The 14870-nt window shown below is 44.9% G+C and overlaps 1 protein-coding gene across 3 annotated transcripts in view; it reads right to left on the bottom strand.

Moving 5' to 3' along the window:
• Window positions 1-753: 753 nt before the first annotated feature.
• ACSS2 (acyl-CoA synthetase short chain family member 2) overlaps window positions 754-14870 on the bottom strand; it is a 118944-nt gene continuing 104827 nt past the window's right edge. For all 3 annotated transcript variants that reach the window (XM_073559430.1, XM_073559433.1, XM_073559431.1), the window contains one exon: window positions 754-3315. In XM_073559430.1, the coding sequence (XP_073415531.1) occupies window positions 3188-3315 (128 nt within the window). In that variant the 3' untranslated portion in view covers window positions 754-3187. The remainder of the gene's footprint in view (window positions 3316-14870) is intronic.

Genomic DNA, 14870 nt, shown 5'->3' on the forward strand with positions numbered 1-14870 from the left:
TGGGTATGTTTAGATTGTTGTTGTGTCCCCTATGATACAAGCACAATATATAGTACATTATGGCCATTTATATTAAATAATAGTGAATCCCAGACAACCATTTATTTTCTTGTCTATCACATTCCCATTGCAGTAACGATTGTTGAACACATTAAAAAGAGGTTGGCTACATGGTTTAAAAATTTATACAGCAAAAAAACTATACTCATACCAATCCCTTGCTGCTGATATCCTGCAGTAGTCATGTGGTAACCCTCCAGAAGAGGAGAGAAGAGACCAGCGGGGGACACAAGCAGCAGTATGGAGGAAAGGCAGGGAAACTGGTTGTAGAGTATAATTTTTTTTTTTATTTCAAGATTATGCTGGGTTCAGTTTGGAAGAAAAAATGACTGAATAGGTGGATCAAAATAATCTGTTATGAAAGTGGCTAAACTACAATAGAGCAAACAAGTCTATTGAAGGCTAAATCCACAGGAGTTTGCTTCACTGTCCTGGCAGACATTTATTGCCTATCCTGGGTTTTGAATAAGGCAGAATTCACACAGGGTGACAAGTCCTAGTACTGTCTTTTTTTTCTCAGACAGCACATGAACACTGTTTAATTGATCTATGGATACATCAGTTCTAAATACGAATCAGAGTCTCTAGTCCACGAGACTCAGAGCAGGTCTTATTCGCATCCATTTTGTGGACCAAACTTCGCCATTAAAGTCTTTGGGGATCCATATACACCACTGAAGACAGACTTCAGAGTTCCACTTGTGTTTGATATGTTTTTAATTGCTAAAAAATATTTTGACAAAAAAATTTGGTCCATTTCAGATAGTAACACATGTGTGAATGCAGCCAGCCTCTTTAAAAGAGGACCTGCATACTTCTCCTGATGTGTCTGAAGTTTTCCCATATTCCCCCCCCCGAATTCTTGGCCATCCTTTACTGGAAGTATGTATTAGGGCTGTTTCAGATGTCTGTGATAACTGGTCCAATGTCAGATCACAATGAAGAGCTGGCCACACATCTGACCAAAACGTGATAGCTTCATATATTACTATGAAGCTGTCATGCTCGGGGGTCAGGAGATGTGTGGCCAGCCCGTGCATTGCGATCCGACATCGGACAGATTATTACGGACAGAATGGGGAGAATGGTAACGCCCAGCTGTAAATTTAGGCAATATCTCTCAAGTTAATAACAGAAGACGGACAACAACACAAAGATCTAAAAAGATTCTCCAGAATGATTATATTACAGTAGACACATCAGGGGAGCAGACAGATCCTTTTTGTTAAACACATTTCTAGGACATTTTGATCATATAGAATTAGCTTATTTCAGAGTACACATTCGTTTTGATGCATTATGGACAAGTAGTTTAGCATGATGACATAAATCACAGAACAGATTCCAGTAAAAAAAAAATAAAGTAAATGACAGGCACAAAACACATGAGCGACTCTCAATCCTCATAAAATATACATACTATCCCTTATCAACATCAAAAGATTATATAACCCATAGCAAAAAATATATGGAATCACCACACTTTAAAAGGATTTTCTCTGTGTCACGTGCCCGATGCTGGAGGACTCTCACAGCGCGCAGTAGAGCGACTGCAGACTTGTACCCTATGACCAGACAACCACTTTAATAAACTTTTCAACTTTGCCAATTAAAAGAAAACATGGCCTGCACCACAGAGTTGTCAGTTGAAACAATGGGAGAGATTATAAGAATGTTTCCATAGGATATATACAGTGGAGTTGTAGTACTGTAACAGCATTGTGAATAAGATTTCATGATATCTTATTCCTACGCTAAAGAAAAGCCTTGCAGCATAAAGCAACCTGCACTGCAAAAACAAAATACAAAAAGGTTACGCTTTCAGCACATCTTGCTGCTACAGGTTGTCCAGTATAAGTTTAAAATCTTCCATGAAGAAAATTCAATGCTGAATGTGGCACATTGATGCTGGTTGCTCTACGTCAGTTGTGTGGAAAATTTGGTTCTATAAAATACATAATACGAAGTAGTAGAGAGGAGTGAATTGATTGACAGGAGCCTGGTATAGTAACCACTCTGTAGTCCATGTCCGAGCAAACTACCTTTTACCTGAGCCTCTTATGATTAACTAGAGCACTGCGCCGTAGCGGTGACATTACGTTCGACTTACAAATCAGAAAAAGTGCTGCGGAGTCCAGGAGGTACGAGGCAATTCACAGGGCTCCCTCAGTGCACTCTGAACTAATTCACTCATCTCTAGTATTAAAACTTTAATTCAGGAAAGACATTAACTTATTGACGTGTCCATCAAATACCCTAGATCTCACTTAAAATGAAACATTTTGGTAAAAATTAAGTAAGTCTCATCAAAATTTTTATTTTGTAATCCGTCCTTATTATGTATGCAGGGGTGTGTAAGTATTAAAATACTTACTGACTGCCATCTTCTCCGGTGTCCAGTGCCGCTTCAATCCTCTTCTGAACCCCATGACTGCCCTTCAGTTTCGCCAGCTCACACAGCGTCTATTGTTTGGAGCGGCAGCTGTTTTTCCCATAAATGACTGAGAAATTTCTCATTATGACTAAGAAATCGACTTCCGGGCTAAACATAAACTGGCTAGTCAGATTTCACATGGGCCAGAAGAGAACTGAAGTGATGCTGGAAACTGGGAAGCTGGCAATTGGTAAGTATTTTAGTACACTTACACACCATTACATACACAACTAGGGCAGATTATGGATTAAAAATTGCTGAGATGATTTAAAAAATAAAATACAAAATTACAAAGCGCCATACTGCAAAGTTGATTGGTCACACAGCATGTGAGAAAGTCAAAGCAGCTTGATGTAGAATATTGTTTATCATTAGTGAGCTCTGTCTCAAAGAAGTCAGGCCACCCTAAAGACCTAAAGAGGAAAAAGTGTGATGTTTATATATTTATCATTTTTATTAGTTCTCTAATTTTTTTTTCTCTACTCCGTCTGGAAAATCAAATTCCATTATCTAAATTGTATAACTCATTTGTGTGAGAGGTGCATGCACAAGTAAAAATCCGATAAGTGTGGCAATCCTATATATTTTTTTCAACCCTGTATCACTGCCATATCCAGGTGTTGGCTCATCCCTGGGATTCACAGAAAACATTACATTCCCCTTCAAAGGATTCATGGTTATACCCCTTATGGCCTAATGAATGGTTTTACATCGGTTCTCAAACAGTTGATTTATGACTGTTGTGTCTGCAAGAGTTGAAGTGTCTCCCAATTCTCGATCATTTTTGGCAATTTTCCTTAACACCCGTCTCATTATTTTACCTGTAAAAAAAAAAAATGCAAAGATACATTATCACTATTTAGCAACAAAGTGCAGAGCATGCAAAGGGTTTACAGGCTTCAGCAAATAAAACTTTTGTGGGACAGTTTTCTAACTATGTTTTGTATCACTTTCTAAAAGATTTTCAACATGTGCTTGAAGTTACTAAATAAGAATCTTTACTTTGACCTCCAGTTATATTGGATGGGAGTCTTCATTGGGACTTTAGATGTTATTTGATAGGAAACTCCATTGGGACACCTCCTGTGAATTACCACCATGTCATAGAAACTTTGTAAGATTGTAATACCTTTTAAAGGGCTCCATAAACTTTATTTCAAAAGTGAAGACATATCTTAATATGCCATCACTGTATTAGATATGTATTACCAGATTTGTGGGATTAAAATATAACCTTTAATAAATTAATATAAAAATACAACATCCTTGCCAGAGACACAAAATCAGAGTGTGTTTATGTACAAAAAAACAACCCACTGTTTTTTTTAGCACCCCAAAAGTCATAGGACATGCATTGGCATTATTTCCTAGGCTGACAAAATAGGGGATATACTTTGTTCCTTTTATGTACACTCATTAATAAGATATTATTATTAGGTATCCTCTTCAACAATCTCACCAGAGTACATTCTGGTTTGTTCATTAGGGATCCCTCATGTACATCTGGAAAGGGGAGGTGGTGAATCCAATCCCAACCCAAAATTCCCTTTTAAACAGAGGGACAACTGCAGACTTCCAACGCGTTTCCTCACTATTGATTTATCAGGGGAATATTAATAGTACTGCTGGGTCCTCAGCTTGTACAGTATCCGCCCGTCACAGCAGCTAGTGAAAGTGCCTCTTCACTTAGCTGATTATATTTTAATCCCAAACTCTGCCAATGCACAATTGCATTTAACTAGTGGGCCTCCCTTTTAAATCAGATTTACTAGATTTGCCATTACTGTATTAGATGTGAAACCCCCTTCCTCACTGTGCCAGCTTTAGTTTTTGCACTTTTATTTTTTTCTGTCAACAAAGCCATATCAGGGTATGTTTGTTTGCAGGACGAGTTGTATTTTTGAATTAAACCCTCCACTTTACCTTATAATGTACTCAAACACGTGAAATACACTTAAGGGGGGGCGATATGGTGTAAAAAAAAAAAAAAAAAAATTCTGCCATTGTTTTTGCTCTTATGGTATTTATTATGCAGCAAAAATTTCCTGATAACTTGATTCTCTTGGTCAATATGATTACAGAGATATTAATTTTTTTTTCTTAAACATTACGACTTTTCAGCTAATTCAGAACTTTGGAGCACAAGATTATTTGTTACAATTTTCTAAGACACATAACTATGTTTTTGGGATGAGTCATTTTTTGTTGATACAACTATAGGATACACCTGGATTTTTGGTACTGTAGTGAGTGTATAGTATCAAACATTTACAGGTTAACCCCTGTGAGGGACGAAGTAAAAGTCTCTCCCCCTCCTGAAATGTGCCCCCACCCTTGGGATTCCACAGGATCATTGTTTTTTTTAATTAAAAGAGCTAGGAAGAAACTCTTTGAAGCTCTTAACACAAGGGTGCAAACTTTTTTTTGCAGATGTAGCCAGCTGGCTGTTTTGTCTGACTGAACCACATGGCGACCCCGTGGTATAAGTCACAGTAGGCTCTGAGGTATTGAATCTGGAAAATGACCTATAATAACTGAATGCAATATCTCTGAGACTAGCCAAGCACATAATCGGAATCTGCATTCCTTTCCCCACACCCCATATTATTTAGCCACCTCCAGGACCCTGCATTATGGAGTAATAAAGTATAGCTAAGGCTAGTTTCACATTAGCGTTTACGGCCGCGTCGGGCTGCGCACGGACGCCGCTAAGCCCTACCCCCTGCCGCCGGTAGCTCCGCCTACGGACGCATAATTCTGCATGCGTCCTGCGTCCCCTATCTTTAGCACTGGGGACGCAGGCCATGCGCAGTATGCGTTTGGCGGCGCATGCGTCCTTTTGACGCTGTGCCGACCAGCGCCAAACGCAACAGGTTGCAATTTCGTGCGCTCGGCGCAACGTCAAAAGGACGCATGCGCCACCAAACGCATACTGCGCATGGCCTGCGTTCCCAGTGCTAAAGATAGGGGACGCAGGACGCATGCAGCGCCATGCGTCCGTAGGCGGAGCTACCGGCGGCCGTAAACGCTAATGTGAAACTAGCTTAATACAGTAGGAATTACATATTTGGTCTCTATGCGCAGATAAAATCCAGAGGAACATAGTGACGGCACATCAAACCCATTCAGAGCTTTGGACGCAAAGTTATGGGCCATCCACGATTCCGGACAGAAAATCTTATTCTCAGACATGGGTGGAAGAAGGCAGCCCAGCACAGGGGTGGCAACAAAGTGTGGAAGGGAACAGCCTAGGAAATATAAGGCAGTCCCTCAATTTGGACTGTGTTTTCTAATGGCAGAAGGATATGTTAGCTGACGCAGCCAGGAAACCCTGTAACTAAGATTTGGACTTGTGATCCATCAGCGCCTCCCTGTGGTCACATGCTACAAAACATGGTATTTGCAACCTATCTATACCCTATCCTTGTACTACACTTGTGATTGTATACCTGTATATTGTTCTTGTAAATATATACCTGTATATTTCTAGTGCACCTTTTCGGCAATTAAATATAAAATTAATCTTGGGCTGCTCTTTTATCTCGATTCACGAATCCGCACACTCAGTTGGTCAATTCTACACTACCGGGTTGGTTTCTGACCTGATATAAGCCTGTTGTCGGGTGGGGCTTATGTCGAACGAGGAACTGGTGGCAGAATACCGTATTGTTTTAGTGAGGAACTCTGGCAGTGAAGGAAGGGAGGTTTAAATATATATCCTCAGCCTGGACTGGTGATATATATCCCCCCTCACTGGGAGCACCTCACTAACTCGTACCTATAAAGGAAGCCTTTCCGGCGACTATTTGCCCTTGGAGCAGTTCCCTGACTGACCTGGAGCAAGTGGTGGTGCCAGAGAGCCGATCCCTGCAGGTCCTTCTCTCCCCTCCGCTGAGGTGAGCTAAGTCGATGCGACCCCTTCCTCTGTGAGATCCCTCATAATCCCTTTCTGTTTTGAACAGCTGACATGTGCCTCTAACAGCTACGGGTGGAATTGTGATCCACCCGCAGCTGTTAACCCGTTAAATGCCGCTGTCAATCTCTGACAGCGGCATTTAACACGCGCTTCCAGCAAGCGTGCCACAAATCCCGCCGATCGGTCACCATTGAGTGGGCATGACAACCAGAGGACACCAGCAGACCTCTATGGTGGTCACTGCTGGATTGCTATGAGCGCTGCCCGGTGGTCAGCACTCATAGCAAGTGAGCAATTCTGCTAAATACAGGCGATCTGAAAAAAATAGGGATTTTTGTGTACTCACCGTAAAATCCTTTTCTCCGAGCCATTCATTGGGGGACACAGAGACCGTGGGTGTTATGCTGCTTGCCACTAGGAGGACACTAAGGAAACCAGAAAAAAAGTTAACTCCACCCCTGCAGTATACACCCTCTCACTGGATGAGACTTCTCCAGTTCAGTGAAAAAAGCAGTAGGCGCTTAAACAGTCAACAATAACGATAAATATGCCACAACCTAAGAATGCTACAATGAGCCTGTAGGCTAAACAGGGTGGGTGCTGTATCCCCCAATGAATGGCTCGGAGAAAAGGATTTTACGGTGAGTACACAAAAATCCCTATTTCTCCTACGCCTCATTGGGGGACACAGAGACCGTGGAACTTCATAAAGCAGTCCCTGGGTGGGGAGCATACATCTGCTAATACCCCATGTACCACTGAGTCAATGCTGAGGTACTGCCGATTGCAGGATGCGTCTGCCAAGTGCTGCATCTGCAGAGGCCTGAGAATGAATTTGGAAATGTTTGGTAAAAGTATGCAGACTGGACCAAGTCGCAGCCTTGCAGACCTGTTCTGCCGAGGCCTGGTGCCGAATGGCCCAAGAGGCGCCCACTGACCGGGGAGAGTGCGCCTTAATCCCTGCTGGGACAGGCGCATTCCTGACACGGTAGGATTCCTGAATTGCCAAGCGAATCCACCTGGCTAGCGTTGCTTTTGAAGCGGCCAGACCCTTCCTATGCCCCTCAGGAAGTATGAACAGGACATCTGACTTGCGGAAGGGAGCTGTCCGCGAGATGTACCATCTCAGAGCCCTAATCACATCCAGAGTGTGGAGGGGCTTTTCAATGCAATGGACTGGCGCCAGACAAAAGGAAGACAAAACGATTTCCTCGAAGAGATGGAAAGAGGAGACGACCTTGGGCAGGAAGGACGGGGACGTCCTGAGAACTGCCATGTCCTGATGAAAATTCAAGAACGGAGAACAGCAGGACAGGGCCGCCAATTCCGAAACTCATCTAATTGACGTAATTGCCACAAGAAAAGACCACCTTCCAGGAGAGGATAGTCAGTGACACGTCCTGCACCGGTTAGAAAGGAGCCTCTTGTAAGGCCCTGAGAATCAGATTAAGGTCCCATGATTCCAATGGCCTTCTATAAGGAGGCGCTACATGGGAGACTCCCTGAATGAACGTCTTGATCTGAAATTTGGTGGCAATTTTGTGTTGGAAAAGCACTGACAAGGCTGAAATTTAGCCCCTGAGCGAGCTAAGCGCGAGTCCTGACTTTAATCCGGATTGAAGGAATCCCAATATGGCCGGAATGGAGGACACCAGAGGGGATCGACCGCGATCCTTGCATCACGAAAAGAAGGCTTTCCAGGTGCGGTGATAGATGCGCATGGACACAGGTTTCCTAGTACTAATCATGTGGTGGAAATCACGTCGTGAGAGAACCCAGCCTGTGCTAAAATCCAGGATTCAACGGCCACGCCGTTAAAGACAGGGCCCCGGAGTTCTAGTGGTAAATCGGGCCCTGTGAGAATAGATCCATGAGATCTGGAAGTCGCCAGTGGACATAGGCAACTAGTTGTATTAGTTCTGCATACCATGCTCGGCGTGGCCAATCTGGTGCGACTAGGATCACTGGTACTCCCTCCGCTCTGATCTTCTTGATGACCCTCGGAAGCAAGGGAAGAGGGGGGGAGGAGATGTATGGGAGCCGGAACCGGAGCCATGGCAGAACTAGGGTGTCCGCTCCGATGGCGCATGGATCACGCGATCGGGCAATGAACTGAGGAACCTTGTTGTTTAGTCTTGAGGCCATGAGATCCACATCTGAAGTCCCCCAACGATGACAAATCTGTTGAAAGACTTCCGGATGAAGAGACCATTTCCCCAAGGCAATGCCTTGGCGACTGAAAATCTGCCGCCCAGGTTTCCACGCCGGGGATGTGAATTGCTGATATGGAGGAATGGTTGGTCTCGGCCCAATGGAGGCTGTGACTCACTTTGTGCATGACCATCCTGCTCCAGGTACCTCCCTGGCAGTTGATATACGCTACAGCCGTGGCGTTGTCGGATTGGAGCCTGATGGGGTGACCCGCGAGGAGATGGTGGAAACTCCGTAGAGCTAATTTGATTGCTCGTATCTCCAAAATGTTGATGGGGAGACGCGATTCTCGGGTTGACCAACGACCCTGTGCCGTGTGGTGACGAAAGACCGCACCCCAGCCGAGAAGGCTTGCGTTGGTGGTCACTATCAACCACCTTACCGGGAGAAAAGACCTCCCTTGATTCAGGGAGGACCTCAGTGTCCACCACCTGAGGGCTTGCCTGACCCGCAGGGACAGAAGGATCCGACGGTCCAGGGAGCGTGGGTTCTTGTCCCAAGCTAACAGCAACGCATGTTGTAAGGGACAGAGATGGAACTGTGCATATGGAACTGCTTCCACCGCAGCCACCATCTTTCCGAGAACTCTCATGCTGAAACAAATGGAGTGAGAAACTGGTCGGGAAAGAGACCGCGCTGCCTGTTGTAAGGCTTGGGTCTTTTCTGGAGGGAGAATGACCAACCCGCGGGAAGTGTCCAAGATCATTCCTAAAAAGGAAATCCGGTGAGCCGGTGTTGGGGAAGACTTTTCAAAGTTCATCTTCCACCCCAGGCGAGAAAGTGTATCTATTGTTATATCCACGGATTCCTCGCAGGCTGGAGGGACGGACCCTTGATGAGCAGGTAGTCCAGATACGAAAACACCACTACTCCCCGAGAGTGGAGAATGGCCATGACAGCCGCCATGACCTTGGTAAAGACCCTGGGGGCAGTGGCAAGTCCGAAGGGCGCAACGAACTGGAAGCGTTCCTTGTGAATTGCAAAACGGAGGACCTGCTGGTGAGAAGGGCAGATCGGAATGTGAAGGTAAGCATCCTTGATGCAGATGGATGCTAGGAACTCTCCTTTTTCCATGGAAGCGACAATTGATCGGAGAGATTCCATTCGGAATCGCCGTACCTTGACAAACTGATTTAACAGTTTGAGATCCAGAATGGGTCACATCGTCCCGTCCTTTTTTGGGACCACAAAAAGGTTGGAATAAAATCCCGTGAACTTTTCGTGATGAGGGACTGGAATGATGACTCCGTCTGTTAGCAGAGCCTGAACAGCCCGAAGGAAGGCTCTTGTCTTTCCCTTGGGGGAGAGGAAAGGAAAAAGTGAGTTGGAGGGTGAGAGGAAAACTCTATCTTGTATCTGGAGGACACCAGGCTCCCTGACCCACTTGTCGTGGGCGAACGCGAGCCAGGCGTGGCTGAAGGAAAGTAGGCGACCGCCTACTCTGTTGGCGTCCGCCGGATACCGCAACAAGTCATTGGGAAGATCTATGAGATCTGGCTCCCCTAGATCCAGAAGCCCTAGGCCTGGGTTTCCAAGAGCGGTTAGGTCTGTATGAGACCTGGGAGCCTTTGTCTCCGCGTGGGGACGGACCCGATCCGGAAGAGATGGTAGAGGAGGACCAACCGGAATTGTTGCGAAAAGATCGAAAGCGCGTCGGCTGTTGGTTGCGAAACGGCCGAACAGCCTTTTGTTGAGAAAGGAATTTACTTTTTCCCCCGGTAGCATCAGAAATGAGCTGATCCAGTTTCTCTCTAAAAAGACGACCCCCATTTGAAAGGGGAGAGAAGTCAACGATCTTTTAGATGTGGCATCCGCCCGTCAGTCGCGGAGTCATAGGGCTCTTCTAATGGAGATCGCATTAGCGGCAGTTTGAGCAGCGCAATTGGCGGCATCAAAAGAGGCGTCCATTACAAAGTCCGCTGCGTGAATTATCTGCCTGGCGAACGTGGTTGCCTCCGTAGGAAGATTGGTGCCCTGGAAGGAAGTAACCAAGACTTCTGCCCAAGCGGCCATTGCCTTAGTGACCCAAATTGCCGCGAAAGATGGAAAAAGTGCTGCTCCTGAAGCTTCAAAAACTGAATGGGCAAGGTAGTCAATCTGACGGTCGGAGGAGTTTCTGATTGAGGAACCCCCAGAAACGGATAAGAGCGTTTTCGAAGCCAGATGCGATACAGGAGGGTCCACCGGAGGGGACTGTAAATAATCCTTCATTAGGTCTGGATCCAAAGGGTATTTAGCCTGAGTAGACTTTTGCCCTGTGAACCGCTTATGCGGACGATCCCTATGTTTCTGGCCAATTTCCTTAAAGTACGGATAGCTGGTAAATAACCTGCGGACACGCTTGGTTTTCTTAAGTGAGATAGGATGTGCTGGAGCGGGAACATTATCCTCATCCAACTTCAGAATCCTGTTGACTGATTCTATAAGAGAATCAAGCGACTCTTGATCAGTTGGGGTATTCTGAGGGGCTGACGTGTCAGATTCGAATTCAGAGTCGTGCTCCCTGAGAACTCCAGGGGAGGGAGAGCGAGAGACAGGAGTCACAGATGCTGAGGCGCGACCGAGACTAGGGGACGCGTCATGGGTCCGCTTTCTAGAGACCTGACCATCCCTTGAACGAATATGGCCCCTGCTGGTGCACGGTTCCGGGCCGACGCCAGAGCCTTCCTCGGGGGGTAAGGAAGCTTTCTGGCTTAAAGAGTCCTCCCGGAGGGAGAATATAGCCTGGGTCAGAGACTCCATCGATCGGGACGCAGCCCACTCAGGGGTACTAAACCCAGGAGGCCCGTCAGCAGCTGCGGTGAGGGGCGATTGAGCGCAGGTCGGGTCGCAGTCCGGGTCGCAGTCCGTGCATAACAGATTAGTCTGTGCACTGGGTAAGGCAGCCTTGCAAGTGGTACACATGGTAAAAAACGCAGTGTGCTTTTTAGCAGCCCGTTTAGCCTCCTTAGATTGAAACATAGCGCTCCTGAAAGGGTTAATGGCAGAATCTGTCTGCAGCTGCAGGGAATGTGCCGGGAAGGGGTTAAGCTTTAATCTGAGGGCAGATGCAGCTTACCCGGTCCTATGCTGTGTCCCCCGGGAGGAATAGCGGTGGCCGTGCGGTGTCACCCGGAATCCGGCAGAATGCTCGCCTCACAGCTCATGTCCAGCGAAGGCTGAGGTAAAAAGACATGGCCCCCGAGATTAGAATTGCGTATCTTGTAAGCAATGAGAGGCGCCAAGACGAGGGGGCGGAGATAATAGCGCGGGCGGCGCTATTCAAATTGCGGCCTAGTAGGGGGCTAAATTTCTGGGCCTACCCGCGGTAGGTGTCGGGGGCTGGGCGGCGCTATTGAAATTGTGGCCTAGCAGGCCGGAAAAAGCCGGGGACTAAATTTTCTGGGCTACCCGCAGTAGCGCCGAGGGGGGGCCGGTGCACTGCCGCTGACGCTAAGTCAGCGCTTCTCCCGGGGGCCAGAACCTGACCCCATACTTCAACTCCAGTGCTCATCCATGCAGGCTCTCATCCTCCTGGGCCGATGTAGCAGAGCTGGAGAAGTTCTTAAAGGGGCATGCTCAATCGATCCTCCCTATGGTAGGGGGATGGAGAGCTATGGGGCTGATTCAGAGCCTTCGGAAGCGCTGTCCAGTCATCTGTATTTCGTGCGCCTGCCCTCATATCCGTGGATTACCGGAAACCGGTCGTAAGGATCATCGCCATTATTGACAGAGGAATCAGCTCCAAACGTCGCAGGAAAGTGTACGGGGAGGTATACTCCACGTGCTTGCCTGTTATTGGTTCGGGGGAGAGGGGCCGTAGAAAGGAACCGTTACCCCCTTCACTCCGTTAATTAAAAAATAAAAATTTACAGAAAATTCAAAATGGTGGAGTCTGAAGCCAGACCCAAGTGCCTCCTACAGACACTAAGCATGAACTGGAGAAGTGTCATCCAGCGAGAGGGTGTATACTAGGGTGACCACAAAAAATCGATGTCGGAATTTTGTCCGTCTGGACCCCACAAAACGATTCCCCTTTCCAGATATTGAGATAGCCAAAATTTGAGCTCGATCAAACGACGTTAACCCGGCGCTCGTCGCTCAAAGTTTGAAAAAATCCAAATTGAGGTTTTTTAAGATTTAGGTATTTTGCATAGTCTGTTAGACTATAAAGAATGTGACAACAACATTGCAGAAATAGCCCTGACCAAATTTTCGAACCATTTGTGGTATTTGAATGCAGAGTTGGTGGGATTATCGTTTTTTGATCCCACCATTACAGAAAATGAAAAGTTGTTAATGGCTAATAAATTGCGCAGTAGCACAGATGAACCATCAGAGCACGCTAACCTACATGAGTTGATAATTTTACATAGTTATCTAATCTATTCTAGAGCTTTTGTTAAAGTAGTTTTTGAAACGTCAGAATATAATGCTCGGCATTTGCTTACAACTTGCAGGACATATTGCTTTTGTTCTTCATCTTTTGTCAGAAGGTCGTTAAAGTCGGTTACTTCCTACCTCTTAATTTTTCTTTCCTAACTTTTGGCTTTACAACCCTAGCATGAACCATCAGAGCTACTGAGAATCTGTGCTACTAAGCAATTTATTAGCCATTAACAACTTTTCATTGTCTGTAATGGTGGGATCAAAAAACGATAATCCCACCAACTCTGCATTCAAATACCACAAATGGTTCGAAAATTTGGTCAGGGCTATTTCTGCAATGTTGTTGTCACATTCTTTATAGTCTAACAGTCTATGCAAAATACCTAAATCTTAAAAAACCTCAATTTGGATTTTTTCAAACTTTGAGCGACGAGCGGCACGGGTTAACGTCGTTTGATCGAGCTCAAATTTTGGCTATCTCAATATCTGGAAAGGGGAATCGTTTTGTGGGTTCCAGACGGACAAGATTCCAACATTTTTTTCCCCCCCATATGAGATCCGGTCACCCTAGTGTATACTGCAGGGGAGGAGTTAACTTTTTTTCTGGTTTACTTAGTGTCCTCCTAGTGGCAAGCAGCATAACACCCACGGTCTCTGTGTCCCCCAATGAGGCGTAGGAGAAAAAAGTTTTTAAAAATATTACAAATAAAGAAAAATATAAAAGTTCAAATCACCCACCTTTCACCCCATTCAAAATAAAACAAATAAATGCCATGATTAAGACCTATGTCGAAACGCGTTGGTAAACGCTATCTTTGTGTATTATGTTGTAATAGCTAGTATCTATATTTTTCTGTGGTGCACCATTTTTTCATATTTTTAATTGTGGAATAATAAATGTGTAATTTTTAAGAATTTTTGGTTTCCTGCTGGAATTCATCTGCTTCTTGAATAAAAAAAAAAAAAAAAAAAACACACATATTTGGTATTGCCGCATTCAGAATCGCCTGATCTATCAATATAAAAAAAGAACCCGATCGCTAAACGACGTAACAAGAAAAAAAGTCAAAATGACAGAATTAAGTTTCTTTGGTCGCCGCAACATGGTATCATTAAAAACGTCAGCTCGGCAAGCCAAAAATAAGCCTTCACCCAACCAAAGATCGGAAAATGGCGCATTTATCTTTTAACCCTTTAATGACCGGAACTTTTTTGGTTTTACGTTTTCGTTTTTCGCTCCCCTTCTTCCCAGAGCCATAACTTTTTTATTTTTCTGTCAATATGGCCATGTGAGGGCTTATTTTTTGCGGGAAGCGTTGTACTTTTGAACGACATCATTGGTTTTAGGATATTGCAAAAAAAAGTGCAATCCCACACTGCCATTATGCTTCTCCAGGTCATTAGGAGTTCATAGACACCAAACACGTCTAGGTTCTTTTTTGATCTAATTGGTGAAAAAAAATTTGCACCATATTCAGATATCCGTAGCGTCTCCATTTTTAGTGATCTGGGGTTGGGTGGGGGCTGATTTTTTGCTCGCCGAGCTGACGTTTTTAAGGATACCATTTATGTACAGATACAATCTTTTGACCGCCCGTTATTGCATTTTAATGCAATGTTGCGGCGACCAAAAAAAGGAATTCTGGCGTTTCGATTTTTTTCCTGCTACGCCGTTTAGCGATCAGGTTAATCTTTTTTTATTGATAGATTGGGCGATTCTGAAAGCGGCAATACCCAATATCTGTATGTGTGATTTTTTTTTTTTTTTTTTTATTTTGAATGGGGCGAAAGGGGGGTAATTTAAACTTTATTTTTTTCATATTTTTTAAAACTTTTTTTTTTTTATTTTGGCATGCTTCAATAGCCTCCATGGGAGGCTAG

This window comes from Dendrobates tinctorius, unplaced genomic scaffold, assembly GCF_039654945.1.
Source record: "Dendrobates tinctorius isolate UK_male_01 unplaced genomic scaffold, ASM3965494v1 ptg000270l, whole genome shotgun sequence".
NCBI lineage: Eukaryota > Metazoa > Chordata > Amphibia > Anura > Dendrobatidae > Dendrobates > Dendrobates tinctorius.